The 18,702-nt window shown below is 42.9% G+C and overlaps 2 protein-coding genes across 6 annotated transcripts in view; both read left to right on the top strand.

Moving 5' to 3' along the window:
- The first annotated feature begins 352 nt into the window (after positions 1–352).
- On the top strand, positions 353–16,766 carry cwf19l2 (CWF19 like cell cycle control factor 2). 2 transcript variants are annotated; one of them, XM_076146574.1, is made up of 19 exons: positions 353–474; positions 832–942; positions 2,108–2,248; positions 4,032–4,130; positions 6,740–6,859; positions 7,419–7,512; positions 7,960–8,075; positions 8,721–9,306; positions 9,423–9,609; positions 10,597–10,708; positions 10,794–10,892; positions 11,816–11,938; positions 12,700–12,837; positions 13,848–14,060; positions 14,151–14,267; positions 14,350–14,505; positions 15,953–16,033; positions 16,150–16,251; positions 16,464–16,766. In XM_076146574.1, the coding sequence occupies exons 1-19, from the start codon at positions 355–357 to the stop codon at positions 16,602–16,604; spliced, it is 2,856 nt and encodes a 951-aa protein (XP_076002689.1). In that variant the 5' UTR covers positions 353–354; the 3' UTR covers positions 16,605–16,766. The 2 variants fall into 2 exon arrangements, with proteins under 2 accessions (XP_076002689.1, XP_076002698.1); XM_076146583.1 differs by having other exon boundaries at positions 12,703–12,837.
- A 1,336-nt stretch (positions 16,767–18,102) lies between these two features.
- Positions 18,103–18,702, top strand: part of gucy1a2 (guanylate cyclase 1, soluble, alpha 2) — a 43,907-nt gene continuing 43,307 nt past the window's right edge. For 3 of the 4 annotated variants that reach the window (XM_076146616.1, XM_076146621.1, XM_076146613.1), the window contains exon 1: positions 18,103–18,543. In XM_076146616.1, the coding sequence (XP_076002731.1) occupies positions 18,235–18,543 (309 nt within the window). In that variant the 5' untranslated portion in view covers positions 18,103–18,234. The remainder of the gene's footprint in view (positions 18,544–18,702) is intronic. The other variant, XM_076146611.1, reaches the window with a different exon arrangement.

Below are 18,702 nucleotides of genomic sequence, written 5' to 3' on the forward strand. Positions count from 1 at the left end.
CATTCCAGTCCTGTGGTTCCTTGGTTCCTCTGTTTCCGCTCCAATGCTCAATCAACATGCTTCAGTCAATTCACACCCTAGCTTTTGTTATTTTTGAATTTAAAGAGTTTTAACTTAAGATGCAAAAGTTGGAGCGACATGGAATGTGCCTGATTTTAACAGTGTACAAGAAAGTAAATTACTTATTGTTTAATATGCATTAAGAGGGATTACCATTGAGGACCAAAAACGTTTTTGTAGTTGTAATAGTTCTTAGTATTCTCATTTCTGACTTTAAACCCATTTCTAGCAACTGGCTGGAGGACAACATGAGTCGTAAATGTTGAGTTAACGTAAACGGTGCTGCTTCACGACATGTATTACACATTTACGGTAAGTGTGATGGCGGCGTACGGAGAGAGTTTCCTGAGCGAGCGGAGCGTGGAGGAGAAGAAGGAGAAGAGGAGGATAGCCCGTCAGGATGCTGTGGAGGAGGTGAAGTCTACGTGCGCTATGTTACATCCATGTACATGTTACATACATGTGTGCGCAGTTACTGCGTTTAAACTAACGCACAGCAAGCTAAGAGGCTAGCTGCTGCAGACGCCATGTTTGTCTTTGTATCGCTGCTTTGTGTGCCTGTATTTTGTTGTGTTTGCTGCATCTAATACGGTTATTGTTATTATAGGTTAGGGGATATTGCAGATGCACGGATTTTTGTGATCTATCGTCTCCAGCGTGTTAGTCCTGAATACATGTAACACAACCCAGTTTGAACTGGTAGCGTGTGCATTTCCAATCAACCAGCACCCTGGTTTTATCCTCTTTTTCTGCTGTGTTCCTGTTTTTCAGGCTAGGCAGCAGTATGAGAGGGAAGAGAAAAAGATGGAGCTGAAGAGGAGAAGGGGGGAGGACACATGGATTCTCCCTGAGGTCAACCAGAGGCTGCAGCAGATGTCAGAGGTCAGAAACATAGATGTGTAACATTTGTTTAGTTTTTATATGTGTCCACATAGTTTGGTTACAGTAGACTTATCATTCATGAGGTAAAGCACTTTGAGCCTGTACTATGAAATGTGATTAAGGGCTTAGTTGAAGCTCAAGTTGGACTGTTCCATATCAAAGCTGACTCCCTTCTGAGTTCACTCTGTCGCCATGGTAATTTATGCTCCACGTCAATACTGGCCTGGAGCAGAATAAGTTGGAGCTTAGTCGGCGTGACAGGTAAAACGCCGCCGCTTGACCAAGGGTGGTATAAAGCGGTCAGAGGATATGGCGTGGCCTATATGGTTGATGTAGATCAGGTGTGTGATTTGGTCCGCGAGATAATATCAAATTACATTACGATCATTTGGCAGACGCTTTTATCCAAAGCGACTTACATTACATTACCACCCTTCGCAGAGGGGTGGTAATGGGGAGCAATTGAGGGTTCTGTGCCTTGCTCAGGGACACCTCGGCAGGGACTCAAACTGGCGACCTTCCAGTTCCCAAGCGGAAGCTCTAACCACTGAGCTACTGCCTACCCAGAAAGAGCCGATCTCTAACTCCGTTTTGCCAAGTGCACAGTTTGCTGAATAACTCTACGTACTCGGCGCCGAGTTTACCTGGCGATTTGTCGACTTTGCCCAGAAATGTAAGTTTGGACTGCTTAGTAATCTGTTTGCACTTAACGTGGAACGCGCACCAACCAACCTCCAAATGGAGCTGATAGAACTCCAGAGACGCTCAAAGTATGACTCTGTGTCCTCGTTTCATCCCCGACACAATTCCCCAACTCCGTCCCCAAGCTGCTCAAATCTCTCTATGTTCGGCAGCACATATCTATGTGCGTCAGAGTAAAAGTGTAAAAAGTTGTATATCTGGAGAGAAGGGAAAACATGCACAATTGTAGTCCATTTCAAGAAATATGGAGTCTGGCCCGCGACTTAGTCCCAGTTTTTTATTTTGTCCCACTGTGTATTTGAGTTTGACACCCCTGAATTGTATATAGACCCAAGGAATCCAGGTAACAATACTTTTGATTCTATGGCGAAAAGTATACACAGATTGACACAACCTACTACGGAATGTTGATGGGAACTGACCGTTTCTTAGATTGATCTCATTTTGATTTTGTTTATGTCAGCCTGTGTTAGATCCAAACTCCCTACAGGAGGCCTGTCATAAGAAGAAGAAGAAGAAGAAAGAAAATAAGTCTAAAAAGAAGAAGAAGAAGCAGAAGAAGACAACAGTAGAGGGAGTAGATGGATCCACTGAGAGCTCACAGGTAAGAATTAACCTACCAAACATTTGTCACTCCAACCAAACACCATCAGGGGACAGTAAGTATGCACAGTATATATACACTCTTAGTATGTACAGTTAGGTCCATAAATATTTGGACAATTTTGGCTCTGTACACCACCACAATAGACTTGAAATGAAACAATCAAGATGTGCTTTAAGTGCAGACTTTCAGCTTTAATTTGAGGGTATTTACATCCAAATCAGGTGACTGGTCTCTTAATAGGTAGTTAATAAGTAGTTAATTTCCAGTGTGGCATTTGCATTTGGAATCTGTTGCCTTCAACTATTAATACGAGGTCCAAAGAGCTGTCACTATCAGTGACGCAAGTTATCATTAGGCTGAAAATCAAAACAAACCCACCAGAGAGATAGCTAAAACATTAGGTGTGGCCAAATCAACTGTTCTGTATTTTCTTAAAAAGAAAGAACGCACTGGTGAGCTCAGCAATACCAAGGGACTCGGTGGTTGATGACAGTAGAATCATTTCCCTGCTGAAGAAAAACCCCTTCGCAACGGGGCTGCAAGGATTTGCAACCAAGTATAAAAAAAGTTACAGTAAGTCTGTCCCATTACTGTTGGTCCCTTAAAAATGGGCAGGCACATATAGAAATTGTTGTACACCTTTCACCTGATTCGGATGTAAATACCCTCATATTAAAGCTGAAAGTCTGCACCTTAAGCACGTCTTGATTGTTTCATTTCAAATCCATTGTGGTGGTTTACAGAGCCAAAATGGTGTACATGTCCTAATATTTATGGACCTAACTGTATATGTACACAGTAAGTATGTATATGTTATGTGCATGGTAAGTACAGCTGGTAAAATAAATGAACACATCAGCAGTTTTCTCAGTAAATTTATTTCTAAAGGTGCCATTGACAGGAAATTTTCGCCAGATGTTGGGAACAACTCAAGTAATCCATACATACAAAGAAACCAAAACAAATTTGTTCAGAAATAAAGTGATGTGTAATTAGGGGAAATGACACAGGGAAGAAGTATTGAACACGCTTACTGAAATGTATGTAATACTTTGAACAAAAGCCTTTGTTGATAATGACATCTTCACTAGGCCTCCTAAGGACAAACTATTCGCATGAATTTCTCAAATGTGGCCCATTCCTCCACACAAACAGTCTCCAAATCTTGAATCTCTTCTTTGAACTCTGATCTATCGTTCTTTACATAGATTTTTCCCTGAAACCAATTGATTCCTTATTGTTTTCTTTGAAACAATTGTATCTGCTAATTGCAGGTCTTTCTGAAGCTCTCCACAAGTGGTCCTTGGCTCTTGGACAACTCTTCTGATAATTCTTTCCACTTCAATGCTTTTTCCCTGTGTCATTTCACATTATTACACAACTTATATTTCTGAACTTATTTGTTTTTGTTTCTTTGAATGTGGGTTACGCGGGTTGTTACCAACATCTGGTGAAAGATTCATAGCACCTTTTAGTTATAATTGGTGAAAAATAGTGACGTGTTAAATACTTATTTTACCTGCTGTATGTATATGCACATAGTAAGTCTCTGCATCAATCACAAACACTGGCGCTCTTAATCGTATGTTTAGGAGTTAATGATGATAAGTCACGATAGTCATCGGACAACTGTAAATTCCACCAGCAGCTTCTGCTTTGATGTTGTTACTAAAAATCAAAATTTCCAGAATGTTTTTGAATGTCACATACATAGTAATCCTCAGTACACCCCCTAATCCTTTCATCCTTTCTCTGGTGTGTTTTTGTCTCTGTCTCATAGAATGAGGAAGATGAGTGGGTTGAGGCTCCGCCTGAGTCAACGGCCCTTAAAGCCTGGAAACCCACAGAGAGCAAAGCCTGCCTTGAACACAGTGTCCAGGTAACTTCCAGTATCAGTGCCCTGACCACAGCTTCCATGTTACTTCCTGTATCATGCCCCACCCACAGCTTCCATGTTATTTCCTGTATCATGCCCCACCCACAGCATCGAGGTAACATCCTATATTAATGCCCCACCTACAGCATCCAGGTAACATCCTATATCAGTGTTAAGAAAATTCTTCTCTTCAGGCACAGAGACTTCAGAACTCTTGGGTTGAGAATTTATTGCTGCAGCAAGAGTCAAGTCAGTTACAATGTGTGGTCATTGCAGTCTGGGTTGACTGACTTTGCAACTGCTCAAGTAGTAATATTTATACATGGTCGCCTCCTCTGCGCATGGGGAGGCGACCATGTTGCCAGAGGACATTGTCCTGCAAGATGTATACTGGCGGTTCAGCAGGACTCTGTACCTGTCACTCACAGTCTTGATCAGTTTTTCAATATCATCAGGACACACTGTCTGAGTCAATCATAAGTTTGTCAATATCAACAGGAAACATCTTGTTGCACACTCTCTGAGTCAACCATACGATTGTCTCTAGTCAGACTGCTTGTTTCCTCCTGTACTGGACTTCAGCATGCTTTTATCCTACAGTATAACTCAAGCAACATTTTTTCCAACAATCAGGGGTCGCCAACTTGTAGCTCGCGAGCTACCGGTAGCTCACCAAGTGTTTCTGAGTAGCTTGCCAAAAGGTTCATGAATACGTACATTTGACAACACATCGTCACTTGATAAAGCTGTTTAAATTTCTATCCAATCAAATTCAGACATCCCGCCCCCTTTTGTCATAAAATGATTATAAACCAATCAGTCAGTCCAAGAAATGAAGCTGCTGTCATGTTTGGTTACGTGACACCGTAACATTTGGCTAGCAAGCGCATGCCGGATTTGAGGATGACTGCCCGAAAACAGCCCAGATAAAAGGCAACAAATATACTATTTTCATGAGGAATAAAAAAAATTACGAATGGGAATGACAAGTGGGTGCGTGTCTCATTTGCGGTGCGAATATGTCTATGGAGCGCCACTTCACCAAAGTCCACAGCAACTTTTCACAGGACTTTCCGGCTCCTAGCAGGGCGTCATGTGTCGTTAGCGAACTAGCCGGCTCAACAACCGGCTGTTTTAGGTGGATGGTGGGAGCAGGCTCCCGTCCAAGAGCCGTTTTTATTTTTTCTGCAACTTAATACAAGACAGAATGATAGGATGGTCTCGGTCTACAGTGCTCGAAAAGATGAGTGACAGCTGTAAGAAAACCCCATCAGCATTTGGATGCATTTTAACAATTGTGACGACATAAAGGCAGAATGCAGAATTAAGCCGTCATGTTGAGCAGGGTCCACAAGAAACCTTCACAGACATGAAGGGAGGGAGGGAGGGAGGCAGTGGCTCAGTGGGTAGAGTGGGTAGAGCTTCCGCTCGGGAACTGGAGGGTCGAGCCCCTGCCGAGGTGCCCCTGAGCAAGGCACCGAACCCTCAATTGCTCCCCCCTCTGTGAAGGGTGGTAATGTAATGTAAGTCGCTTTGGATAAAAGCGTCTGCCAAATGATCGTAATGAAATGTAATGAAAACCATGCATACAACAGTCCAGTTGGAAGAAAAAAAGGCAGGCTAGTGTGCCTGCTAGTACTGTCAGTGCTTCTTCAACTGTTGGGATTTAGAAGCTCCACCCAGGCTCTCAATCCAGTGTATGTTCTTCCAAAAAGGAAACCACTCCAAACTGTATGACAGAGAACATGCTTCACTGCAAGAACATTCCAAAACTATTTTAATTCCTCATGAAAATATTACCACACTCTCTGTCATCTCATTAACATCAGAAAAGACTGAATGCATGTTTAGTACAGATGATATGGGAACTACAGGGAATTCCCTGAATTACAGGGAATGTGAAGGGAAGTTGTGACAGTGAGACAGACAAATGTGAAATATGAAAGGTATAGCATTGGTAAAATAGTAAGATAAGTTATAACATTGTTTTGTTTTTTATGAGATTAATATGATGTGAATTTATTAGTGTGAGCTTGACACTGAAAATGTATACAGAAAAAAACAAGCTCATGTTGCTTAATTGAAGTGCATTTTGAGTGTTGAGTGTTGGATATCAACATTTTGTAAATGTTTACACAAAAGACACTTATTCGGCTGGTTTGGGTGGAGAATCAGCCATGTGGATAAATGTTACGAATAATGTAAAACATGAGGAGCTCTCGGACACTTTTATTTTGTCAAAGTAGCTCCGGAGACAAAAAGGTTGGAGACCCCTGTCCTATATCAATGTCCTGCCCACAGTGACCAGGTAACTTCCTTATCCATTCCCTGCCCAAAGAACCCTGGTAACTTCCTATGTCAGTGCCCCATCCACTGCGTCCAGGTAGCTTCCTGTATCATTTCCCAGCCCACAATGTCCAAGTAAATTCCTGTATCAATGCCCCGCCCACAACATCCAGGTAACTTCCTGATTGGCGCACATACATAATAATTTCTTAATAATTGAATCCTGCTCTGCTCAGCTGTGTTCAACCCCCTCATACAACCCAATAGCTAAACCTTTTTTCTTAATTTCTGGTAACACCCAACCCATACTGATCTCTTTGCTCCAGAGAGACGAATGGATGACCTTTGACTTCCTGGCTATGAGGACCACGTCCACAGCAGAGAGGAAAGCAGAAAGAGAACAACAGAAAGAGGAGGAGAGTGCCCAGGCTCAGGCGAGGCAGCAGGTGTGTGCATGCTTTCATGTGTGTGTTTTCCCATATGCTGCATATAGACTTAATGTAATATATATTTCTCATTTGAATGGATGACTGCAGTAACAATTCTCATCATTGTAATGGTACAAAATGTTTCTCACTTGGAAACAAAGCCACAGTCTGCAGGTGGAGAATCTACCAGTACGTTGTTGCGTGTCCTGGGTTGCTGCTGAGACGTAAACCAAAACGCTTGAAAAGATTTATGCATTAGTGTCCTGCCGCTGTTTCAAGATTTTAACCTCTACAACATCAGGCATTAATTGTTGCAGATCCTGCAGTCAGATCGTGCTGAAATATCTCAGCCTCCACAGGTTTATGGTAGTAGAACGCCACTTTAACCATCCACAAAGTGGTTTACTGCGTCAATGTAGGTGAATGCTGGCAGCAAGGCAGAACCTCCACACCAACCTTCTGCCAGAGCTTCTCGCTGGTAGCTCACAGATTTACAGTTGCGCGTTCTGTCTCCAGTGGTGTATTCGTTTACCTATGGTTTTACGCGTGTGTGTGTGGGTGTGTGGTTGTGTGTCAGGCTAATCTGCAGAAACTGGAGCTGAATCCGTACTGGAAGGATGGAGGGAGTGGTCTGCCACCAGAGGAGAAGTTGAGTACTGCAGTGAAAAAAGGTGAGGTGTTGTCCATCTGTTTGACGTCATTGACACCAGCATGGATGTGAGAAAGATGAAGAATGTCTGTTAAGTGCTGAGATTATAGAAAATACAGACACGAAGTCAAACACTTTGTTGACTTTTTGTTACTACCTCACTCTCTCTGTCCTACTCTGTCCCTGTCTCACTCTCTCACCCTGTGTTACTCTCTCACCCTGTCTTCGTCTCTCCCTGTATCCCTTTCTCATCTCTGTCTCAGTCTACCATAGCTAATATAGAACCAACTACAATCAATCAGCAGTTGTACTGTGTATGACTGTGTATGTGACATTCCAAAACACAATGAAATATGTTGTATTAAACATTTCATTAATACCGAACAGCTGTGAACACAGCATGAGTGTAAATTCATTTTTTCCATAATGATGTCATCAGTAAATAGTTCCTCACCCCCACCCCCCTCAGGTGAAGCAGTGAACGATGGTGGTGTAGGCTGGCTGAAGAAGAGCCTCCAAAGGATGAAGGAGCAAGCACAGAGAGAGCAGCGCAGCCTGGACGACGTGGTGACAGAGAGATATGGAGTGAGAACTGATGGCACACACACACATTAACACAGTTTAACAAACATATCTGCATATAAAATAGTGATTTATGATTTCACTTTCATGTTGATCATAAACCCTCAATAATTATTTGGGTACATACAGTGCTGCTTGAAAGTATGTGAACCCCTTGAGTAGCAGCTTTCTGGAACCTCTACAGTTTGCGTGGACGACGCCATCATCTACCTGCTGCAGCGAGCTCACTTGTATCTGGATGGAACCGGTTGCACTCTGTCAAACAGAGCTGCTCCATAGTTAATGTCACACTTCACTCTTTCTGCCCTTCAATTACCTTCACACGGGGAATCTGCTCATTTATATTTTTCACGTTTACTACTGTGTTTTTATTTACTACTGTGCTTTTATTTATTACTACTTTATTTTTTCTGTTACCTGTAATGCTGCTACTACGAAACAATTTCCCAGTTTGGGATCAATCAAAAGTCAATCTATCTATTCACAAAGTGTACTACATGTACTCTGTGTACTGCATGTTCACTGTGTACTGCATGTATACCCAAACACACATACAAGGATTCTATGTGACTGTTTCTGATCTCTGCTCATGTTGATTTAGAGTGAAAGAACGTTATTGACAGTTTGTTGTCTGCTTCTCACCTTTAGTCCATGCAGGCGTTTGACAAGAAGCTAGCAGAGGCTGATAAAGCAGTCTACAGAGGAGGAGGAGCTGCTGGAGCTGGGAGGAGCGAAGGAGAAGAGGAGGCCAGGGAGAGATGGTGGAGAAGAGAAAGGGAAAGAAAGTCATCACCCTCACACAGAGAGAGACACCAAAGAGTTGGACAGAGAGACGGAGAGAGACACAGAATGAGAGACAGAGAGAACAGAGACAGAGAGAGACACAGGGAGCGAGACACAGAAAGATGCAGCGAGAGAGACAGAGAGAACAGAGACGGAGAGAGACACAGGGAGCGAGACACAGAAAGATGCAGCGAGAGAGACAGAGAGAACAGAGACGGAGAGAGACGCAGGGAGCGAGACACAGAAAGATGCAGCGAGAGAGACAGAGAGAACAGAGACGGAGAGAGACGCAGGGAGCGAGACAAAGGGAGATGCAGCGAGAGAGACGGAGTTGCTGACAATCTTCAGGATGTTCCTGTCCACAGGCAGAGCTTGTGGTCGGGTGAAAGAGGAAGTGTTGGGTTGTCGAAAAGCCGCTTCCTGAAGCCTTCAGATGATGACTGCATTGAAGGTGGGTTGACGCGGACACCCTTCTTTACAGAATAATGTAAAGATATAATTATGTTGAATTTGATGGTTTATCGCCACTACTGAGTCTGTCTGTAATCTCTTCTTTCTGTCCTTCAGGTCCAGTGTCTCTCCAGCCTCTAGCTCGACCATCTTCAGCATTCCTCAAATCCACCTCTGATGAGGAAGACTCGGGTCATCAGAGCACGAGGGATCAGGCCTGGAAGAAGCCCACTCAGGATTCTGCCATTCAGCTGCAGGAGAAAGAGAGGGATGCCGGGAAAAGTCCTGCTGTGACCTCATTAAGGTTTGAATCTTTGTGTTATGACGATGTATGACAAAGGTTTAGTTTGTGTTTTCAACTTTGGCACATTTAAACAATGAACCAAGATTCTTCAGATATCCGTTGAGTTGTTCGACATCATGTTAATCAGATGTTTGTCGTTCATCTCTTTCTCCGGAGTGAGCAGCATTGGTAAGCTAGAACCTGCTGTGTTGATGTAAACGGGATTGGATCACATCTTGAAACTTACACAGTGTGTTTGACCTGAAAGTTTGGTTTCTTTGGATAGATTACCCAAATGAAGCACAGAGACGAGACAAGTCTGGGGTTCACTTCGGAGACAAACACATCGTTAATATCCTCAGTGAAACTATGAGAGTCCCATCTTTACTTTGGTAAATCTGCCGCACAGGAAGTAAAAGCTTTTATCGTTTGTTTCTGAATTATTAGTATTAAAATTAATTATTAGGTTAACATACTTTTTTGGATGGTAGGACGCTGTATGATGGAGCTGCTGCTGCTCTGTCTCTCTCTCCCTCTTTCTCTCGCTGTCCCTCTTTCACTTTGCCTCTCTCTCCCTTTGTCTCTCTCTAGCTCTTTCCTCTCATTCTCTCTCTCTCCCTCTCTCTCTCCCCCTCCTCTCCCCCAGCATGCAGTTTGACAGAATTTCATGAGCTGCAGTGATGCAGTGCTATCATCACTTTTGCCTCATTAGGCGAAGGTAAAGCAGCATGTGAAACCTCAGTGCTGTTGTTGAGCTGCAGCAGCTTGAAATGAGGTGGTGAGGAGTTGCCTTTCAGAAGGTCAGATCCCTTAGGTAGGACTTAATGAACCTGAGACATTGAGCCCTATGAATCCATAGCAGATCAACACTGTGGGTAGTAATTAGTCAATGATTAAGGGTTTATTGTTCCTCTTCTTCAGAAAATGATTTATGAAGAGGGGTAATCATAATGTGGGTGTATGGCTACATATTAATCTGAACTTACGCCTCCTTTCATTTACACACAGAAGTGAGAGTAGCAGTGAGGAAGAGGAAACAGAAGAGATGCCACTGCTGACTGAGGAGGAGATGAACAAACTGGGAGCTCAGCTGGTAAAGGCAGAGATCCTGTGTAACACTGTGAGTTGATTGAGTTTTATTGATTATTAATATAGTTTGTTTGGTGGATCAAAGCAAGATAGGTGTGTGTGTGTGTGTGTGTCAGGTTCTGGTAGAGAAGCTGAAATCCCAACTGGAAGCAGCTCGTACAGCCAAGGACAAACACGCAGCTCTGAAACTACAAGCAGCAGACGGGATTAAGCAGGTGTGTACAAACTGTGAGAGAACATGTTTATTTTCCACACACCACAAGGCACACACACCTTATGGCAATACTGAAGAATACATAGTTTTATTATTTGAGATAATAATAAAAAAAATCGGAAATCATGTCAGTGTTGGATTTGTTAACCTATGGAGTTACGTGTGTGTGTGTGTGTGTTCTGGTTGCTTTGAATGTTTTGCTCCCTACAGCAGCTGTTCTGATCTTCCATTTACTTACACATTTTTACAACCCCACTCTGCTACAGATGACTATAAATTGTGTAAATGTGAAGTTAACTGAACTTGACCTAGAGGTGTGTTACTTCCTTTTTCTCGGTTTTATTCAGCCCTCATCAATTCATTTCATAATTGATTCAAAATGTTCTCAATGCACAAACTACTACATACATTAAGTGGAAACATTTTAATTGATTGGTAACTGCTTTTCCTTGATGTTATGCATTTGACCTTAAACACATGGTGTACACATACACAATAGAATTCATTTTGCTCATCTGAACACTGAAACACGACCATAAACAGAGAAAGGATGTACAGTCCACCTTCTGTACCTGTCAGATCGATGGAGATTTGTTTTTTTGTGAAAACGGTCAGTAAATGGGGAGGGAGTGGCAGTGGGAGGCAGTGGCTCAGTCGGTAGAGCTTCCACCTGGGAACCAAAGGGTCGCCGGTTCGAGTCTCTGCCGAGGTGCCCCTGAGCAAGGCACCGAACCCTCAATTGCTCCCCCCTCTGTAATGGGTGGTAATGTAAGTCGTTTTGGATAAAAGCGTCTGCTAAATGATCGTAATGTAATGTAAATGAAGCATGTGAAAGGTTACTGTGATAAAGGAATGTCTGTTTACTTTTATAATGAGGCTGATGTAACGTCACTCACACAGACCTGCTGTGTTGTGGTTCTTCAGGTCCTGTCTAGTGATCACCAGGAAGTGCTGCTGTTCAGAACAGACAGGTCTGGGCGGGCTTGGCCGGTACAGGCCCCATCTGGACCTCAGGATCCTCATGGAAAACGGCGGAGGAAGAAAGAGGTAAAGACAGAGCAGAATGTGATGAAGGGTGTAGAAGAGGAGAGAGATTTGGGTGGAATTGAGGATGTGTTGTGGCAATTTCTGGATTACCACGGTGTCGAGCAGAGACTAGTGTGAGTTTGTCGGCGTAAGCAAAGTTAATTCACATTTGCAAATGGAGGAGAGATACGTGTGCACAGGATGCCCACCTAGCTTTCTGGCCCAAAAAGAGAAAAACACTGTCGTATATCAGAACCTATCAGTTAGGCCCGCAACCTATATGTCCATATAAGGTCAAAAAAACACGGTTACAGGGCAAATTGGTTTTGGCCTCAAGGTCATAAAGTGACAGACACGAAAACCAGATACAACCGGTTTTCTGCTGGACAGGAGAAAACCGAACAAAGGCCAGCATAAGATACACATTGTATAAGCATACAAATACATACTAATACAGAGTAATACATAATAATACGCAGTAATAGTACAAAATTGTCATTACAGAAGGAATCTTTTCTTTCAAAGGTTCAAGTAAAGTTCACATACAATGTTTCTAAGGGCTTTACAGACCTAACGAATAAGTAAAAAAGGAAGAAACCTTTGGAGAGGCAATTCCATGAGAGATTCCCTGTCCACGAATGGCTGGGTGTGTACATCCAAAAAAGTGTGTTTTTAATAGATGAATGAAGTGTGAACCCTGAGACATTCTGATAGCCTGACATTTAGTCATCTTTACTCCTCCTTTCTCCCTCTTTGTCTTTCTGTCTCTCTCCTTACGTCAGAAGATTGAGACTCACGTAGAAGGTCAGCGTGTTCGTTACTTCCAGAACGATGATGTGGGTCTTCAGGAGCTGGTGAGGAGGGAGAAGATGAGCTTGGCTCAGGATCAGAACGCCCTCTACTCCCGCATGGCTACCAAGGTCAGAAAATCACGGAACTTTGCAGCCGTTCTCTTACAGATTCTTTTTCCCACAATCTTGCAACTTGAGCTTGCAAAATGACATTCCCAGTTGAGAAATGCTTGCATACGCTGGAGTGAAGCTTTAGACTTACCTTTTCACAGGTTAAACACTTGACCCTAGCCCTAACCCTGAACCCTAACCATGCAGCTATTAGAAATTCAGATTTGAAAGTGATAATTATTAAGTGACAATTTTACATTTTACAGAATGTCCTGATCGTCATCTCCTTCACCCCTGAACTCTGTTTGTTCCTCAGTAATGTCTCATTGTGTAGATGTTAGTGCTTCTTTTCAAGTCTGTAGGTCTTTGAATGGAACCTTATGGATCAATGAACACATGTTAAAGCTCATTGTTCTGAGCACGTAGTGTCCCGCAAGAGTATAAATGAGTTTCCATGGCATTGAAAACACACACAAACCTATGTCCATGCTCTCTCTCGCGCTCTCTCATACAGTATATGCATGTATAAAAACACACCTTCAAACAGTGAGCCTAAAAATACTCATGCAGTTGCCGTGGCAACGGGTCTATAAATACATCTTCTAATCACAGTGATAGATTTGTGATCTATAAGGCAGTGTTTTGCAACAGTGTCTTACAACCGGATCTCTGAGAGATCGTCAGGTGTGCCGTGGGAAATTATCCAACTTCACTTAATTAGTCCGGAAGACAGACCGGCAGATCGCAAATTTCGAAGCACGCGCCCCCATGACTGCAGTGAATTTTGGAGTGTTATGGGGGCAGTAGAGTTTGGTGTCACATTGAAGCTTGAGAGCAGTCTAAGCTTGAGACACTGTAATGATTTGAACTGAAAAAATTGATTGTTGATCAATAGATCAACAATCAATGAAAAAGAAATATATATATTTCCAAACAATGATCAGAATCCCATTACCCTTGCTTATATTCTTGCTCCATGTCTCCTCCCTTTATCTCTTTCACAACATCTCCTCCAACTGCCTCTTCAGATGATGGGTAAGACAGATGGCGACAACTACACATTGGATGACATGTTTGTGTCAAGTGCAGCACAGCGTGAGGGCGAGGGAATGGAGGAACAAAGGATGAGGAGCAGAGCTATCCGAGAGAGCAGGAGCCTGGAAGCATCTATGGACAAATGTCAGCAATGTTTCAGCAGCTCAGAGCTCCAGAAGCACCTCATAGTGGCTCTCGGGAGCAAAGTAAGAGAGCGCGTGTTGTGTCAGCAGATTAAAACCATGGAAACACAAATAGTGCATGAGTTTGTCTTTGTCGTGTTTGTCTCTTTCAAGGTTTACCTGAGTCTTCCTGTGGGCGTCTCCATGACAGAGGGGCACTGTCTCATCTGTCCTCTGCAGCATCACTGTTGTGCTACAGGATTGGACGAGGAAGTATGGGCAGAAATGCAGGTCAGCCACTCAAAACTTTGAGATGCTGCTTTTTGTGAAGTTTAATGTTAATTTAATGTCAGTGATGCTCTTCTGTCCACAGATGTTCCGCCGTGCTTTAGTTCGTATGTTTGAGTCCCAGGAGCTGGACTGTGTGTTTATGGAGACATGCATGAACCTTCGCAGGAAACAACACATGGTGCTGGAGTGTATCCCACTGCCCCGAGAACTGGGAGACATGGCACCCATTTACTTTAAGGTGGGTCCACCCTCTGTATGTCCAGCGCATTGTGACCACTGAACCCCACACTCACATTGTCTGCATATTTCTGGATCTTTTGAGCTCACTCTAAAGCTGTGTGTGTGCAAAGTCTAAAACAGCCAACAACCAGCAGTAGCTCGCCACCCGCGTCTGAGTAGCTCGCTAAAGGTTCAAAGAATACATACATTTGACAACACTACGTCACTTGATAAACCTGTTAACCAAATTGTTATCCAATCAACAGACATCCCACCCCCTTCTGTCACAAAATGATTATATGCCAATCAGCTGTCAGTCAAACAAATAACGCTCCTGTCAAGTTTGGTTACGTCAGTGACACCGTAACATTAGGCGTTGTTAGCGGGCGGACGTTAGACAGATGGATACTTTATTGATCCCAAACTGGAAAATTACACACATCACTACACACAGTAGTAGATAAAAACTAAAATAAAGTAGTAAAAATGCAAAAATGTGAATTTAAGGGCAGAAAGAGTGAACGTGTGTAAACAGAAACTATGGGGCAGAGTCCTCTCTATTAGACAGACATGAAGGATTGAGATTTTTGGTCATAGCAAAAAATGCTCATGGTTTACTGTGACATGTTGTAGGCCTCTAAATGGAGCATAAGGTTAGAAACTAAACCAAACTTGAGACAACCACAGAAAACTTAACTTGTATGTAGAGCTAGAAATTCCTCCCAACATAACGTCTTTTGATTGAATTTGATATTTGTATGTATATATACATTTAACAATACAGGACACAGTGATTTATGTAACATGCGTCTAGACAAAGCATTTAAGTCAAAGTTATGCAGAGAAGTGATGGCCTATTTCATTGGCAAAATTAAAAAAACGTCTCTCCCACAACATTATTCCTCTCCTACAGAGTCCATTACAATGACATGCAAATTTCAAATTATGCAAAAGAGGTTCTGACGTCTGACCAGATTTGACAATGACCGCGGAAAATAGCCAGGCCAAAAAATTCTGTGGTGTTTAATTAGATACATTGTTTATCAGGTCAGGGATTCTCCTCTACTCCTCCTGGTGAGTTTCTATATACTGTTCTCTAAATGTTAAGGAGTTAAAATAACTTTTCATCTGCTAATGAAATGTACTTGAATCTAATCAAGTCTCTTATCTTGACAATCTTGACATTGGTCGCTCTCATTTCTGCTTACGTCCTCACTTATTTCACAATAGCCATAGTTCCAAAACCCAACACTTGTTCTCTCTCTTCAAGAAAACCAAAAATCCAATCCAGAGTCTATGTTCAGCAAGCAGGTCCCTGGCATCCTGCTATCAGGAGTTTCAGATGAGCGTCTGCTTGAACATGAAGTCAGCATGTTTGTCCAGACAGAAGCTCAACTATTCTTTGTTTTTTCTCTTTTTAATGTTTGATTGTTTGTTGTTGGTTTGCCTTTCTCCGTCGGTTTCAGAAAGCCATCTTGGAGTGTGATGAGGAGTGGGCCATGAACAAGAAGATCATCAACCTCTCTTCCAAAGACGTCCGCCAGGCTGTGTGTTCCCGTTTGATTGCTTCTAACTTTCTTTTTGATTGTATTCTTATTTTGTCTATTGAAGTTTTTCCGTCTATCTGTTGCTTACGTGTTTCTCCGGTCATTGTGTCTTGTAGATTCCTCATGGCTTTCCTTACTTTGCTGTTGATTTTGGACTGCAGGGAGGATTTGCTCATGTCATTGAAAATGAGCAGAAGTTCCCTCATTACTTTGGGAAGGTCAGAGAAACACTCAATGTCATTTGTTTAGTCTCACAAATGTATTAATGGACTATTCTCACTCAGAAAATTGTGTATCATAGCATGAAGGACAATCATCTGTGACGTGGCTCAAAATACATCAATTATTGATTGACAAAGCATCAATCCAGTAGTAAAGTCACAAATGGGAAAATGTTCAATTTGGCGAATTAGTGTTTTTGTCTTCACAGGAAGTAGTTGGCGGCATGATGGACCTGGAGCCACGGCGATGGAGGAAATCCATCAGAGAGAACTTTGACAATCAAAGGAAGAAAGTCCTGCAGTTTGCACAGTGGTGGAAACTATACGACTGCACCAAGACCCATAGCTAGTCACACACACACACACACACACACACACACACACACACACACACACACACACACACACACACACACACACACACAGAAGTCACATGTTAGCTTGTGATGTGTAACATTCTTTTATTCTGAATGTGAGTTTTTATTCGAATAAAAGTAATCGACCGCCATGAACCCATTTTCAAAATATCTGATGTCATTTTTATTCTCTTCTTCATCTGTTTTTCTGGTTACTAAGGAATATGTCTTTCTGTCTCATGGCCCTTTGCAGTTTTAAGCTCATTCCAAGGGTTTTGGGTGTCATCACTGCTACATTCCACACATGCATGCGCACACACCCGCAATCAGCAACATTGCCCCAGAATGCGACCTCATCATTTTTGAAGGAAGTCATTGGCCTTTTGATGTACTCATCACCCCGCTAACTTCCAGGTTTCAGTCATGAACACAAAGCTCCCAATTGACATTTTATTGATCTGTTTTTAGAATGACCCAGTGTTGGATTCTATTTTGTTTTGCCCTGTGTTTGTTTATTTGTAGGATCTATATGGCTAATCCTTTATGCTTCAAATTGTAACCTTTTAACTTCAAAATTTTATTTCCTCTACCGTCAACATGATGGCTTAGTCTTAACTTCATGTGTAGTGGGTTCAGTGATGTCATCCTCCTCTCGCTTAACTACGCTGCTGAGCTCTGATTGGCCCAGATCGCGTCCATACGGTGACTGAATCACAGAGGTTCAGTCTGAGTGAATCAGTTCATGGCCTCAGCGATTTTAATTGTAATTGGACTTGTTAGTCAACTTTATTTTTTACTTTTTCTCTTACTTTTTCTCATTGTCTTTTGTGAATACAAATTTCAACAGACTCCATCATGAGGTCTGTAGCGGTGTCAATACAAATAAGTCTGAAAGTTTAATACAAAGTGTGTGGACCATTTAGCCTGGTCTTGAGTTTTGTCTTGTCTTTTTTCAAGATTACAAACGCAAAGAGATAAATAATGCCTTTTAAATCTTTATTAATATAGTGATGCATTTAATTACAAAGTACAGGAATTCAAAACATGTGAGCTCTTTATGATTTCTCTTGATTTTCTTGATTTTTCTTCTTTATTCTTTCTGCATGGAGCTTGCTTAGCCCTTGAGCAAGGCTGCACATCTCGATCTACATGTCTCTTCTACCTGCTGCCAGTTTGTTTTGTAGTGATGTCATTGGAAAAATTATGTATATTATTTCTCTACATATTAACTAAACTCTTTTCTCTCTGATTGGTTATCCTCCCCCCCCAGCGCGACCGCGCAGGCACGCACGCGCGCACACATACACACACCTCTACTTACGTAAACGTTTGCGTGCCGTCAGTGCTCTAGTTCTCGGTCATCCCCCACCCCCTTTTTATTGAGTCTCTCGCGCGGCTCACTCACACACAAACACACACACACACAATTGGCACATCTCAGATGAATATACAGACGAGCAGGTAACCCCCCCCCCCCCCCCCCCCCCCCGCCTCCTCCTCTGATGAGTCCCCGGCTTAGACGTGGACGCGGCACGGAACCGGCAGTAGCATCATCAACATCATCATCCTTAGCATTACGGCCGTCATCATCACCCTCCTCCTCTTCTTCCTACCCTCCACTAACATGTCCTCGTCGTCGCGTAAAATCTCCTCCGAGTCATTCAGCAGCTCGATGGGCTCGGACTACGGACTCGAAAGCCCCGGTGCAGACGCGGGGGACGGCGGCGCAGAGGTGGCAGAGGAGCTTCGCGTCTGCCCTCTCTCTTCCCGCAGAGCGGTGCTCTGGAACGGCCGCAGCCACGCCGAGAGGGCGGCGTGCCCACCGGGCGAGGATCAGCTGGGATCCGGTTTACCCAACAAGAGGCCGACACGGAGGAGACGCGTGAACCTGGACTCTCTGGGAGAGAGCCTTAGGAGGCTTACCGCACCCACGGTAGGCCTGCAACCCTTACTGCATCAATCAGAGAAACCAAACCAATATTTCTAATTATTCATCGCACATCTGCAGTCCGATGGTATTTATGACTTCGGTTTATTTAAATTTGATTGTAATCCATGTAAACATCAGGATTCAGATTTCCTCTCTGACATA

Source organism: Genypterus blacodes, unplaced genomic scaffold (assembly GCF_046128005.1).
Source record: "Genypterus blacodes isolate CSIRO-AG114 ecotype Tasmania unplaced genomic scaffold, CSIRO-AGI_Gbla_v1 ptg000003l_1, whole genome shotgun sequence".
Lineage (NCBI taxonomy): Eukaryota > Metazoa > Chordata > Actinopteri > Ophidiiformes > Ophidiidae > Genypterus > Genypterus blacodes.

Coding starts and splice junctions, on each gene's coding strand:
- cwf19l2 (XM_076146574.1), top strand. CDS start 355: ATGTATTACACATTTACGGTAAGTGTGATGGCGGCGTACGGAGAGAGT. Junction 4,131..6,739: donor GCCTTGAACACAGTGTCCAG/GTAACTTCCAGT, acceptor TCTTTGCTCCAG/AGAGACGAATGGATGACCTT. Junction 11,939..12,699: donor AACGGCGGAGGAAGAAAGAG/GTAAAGACAGAG, acceptor TCCTTACGTCAG/AAGATTGAGACTCACGTAGA.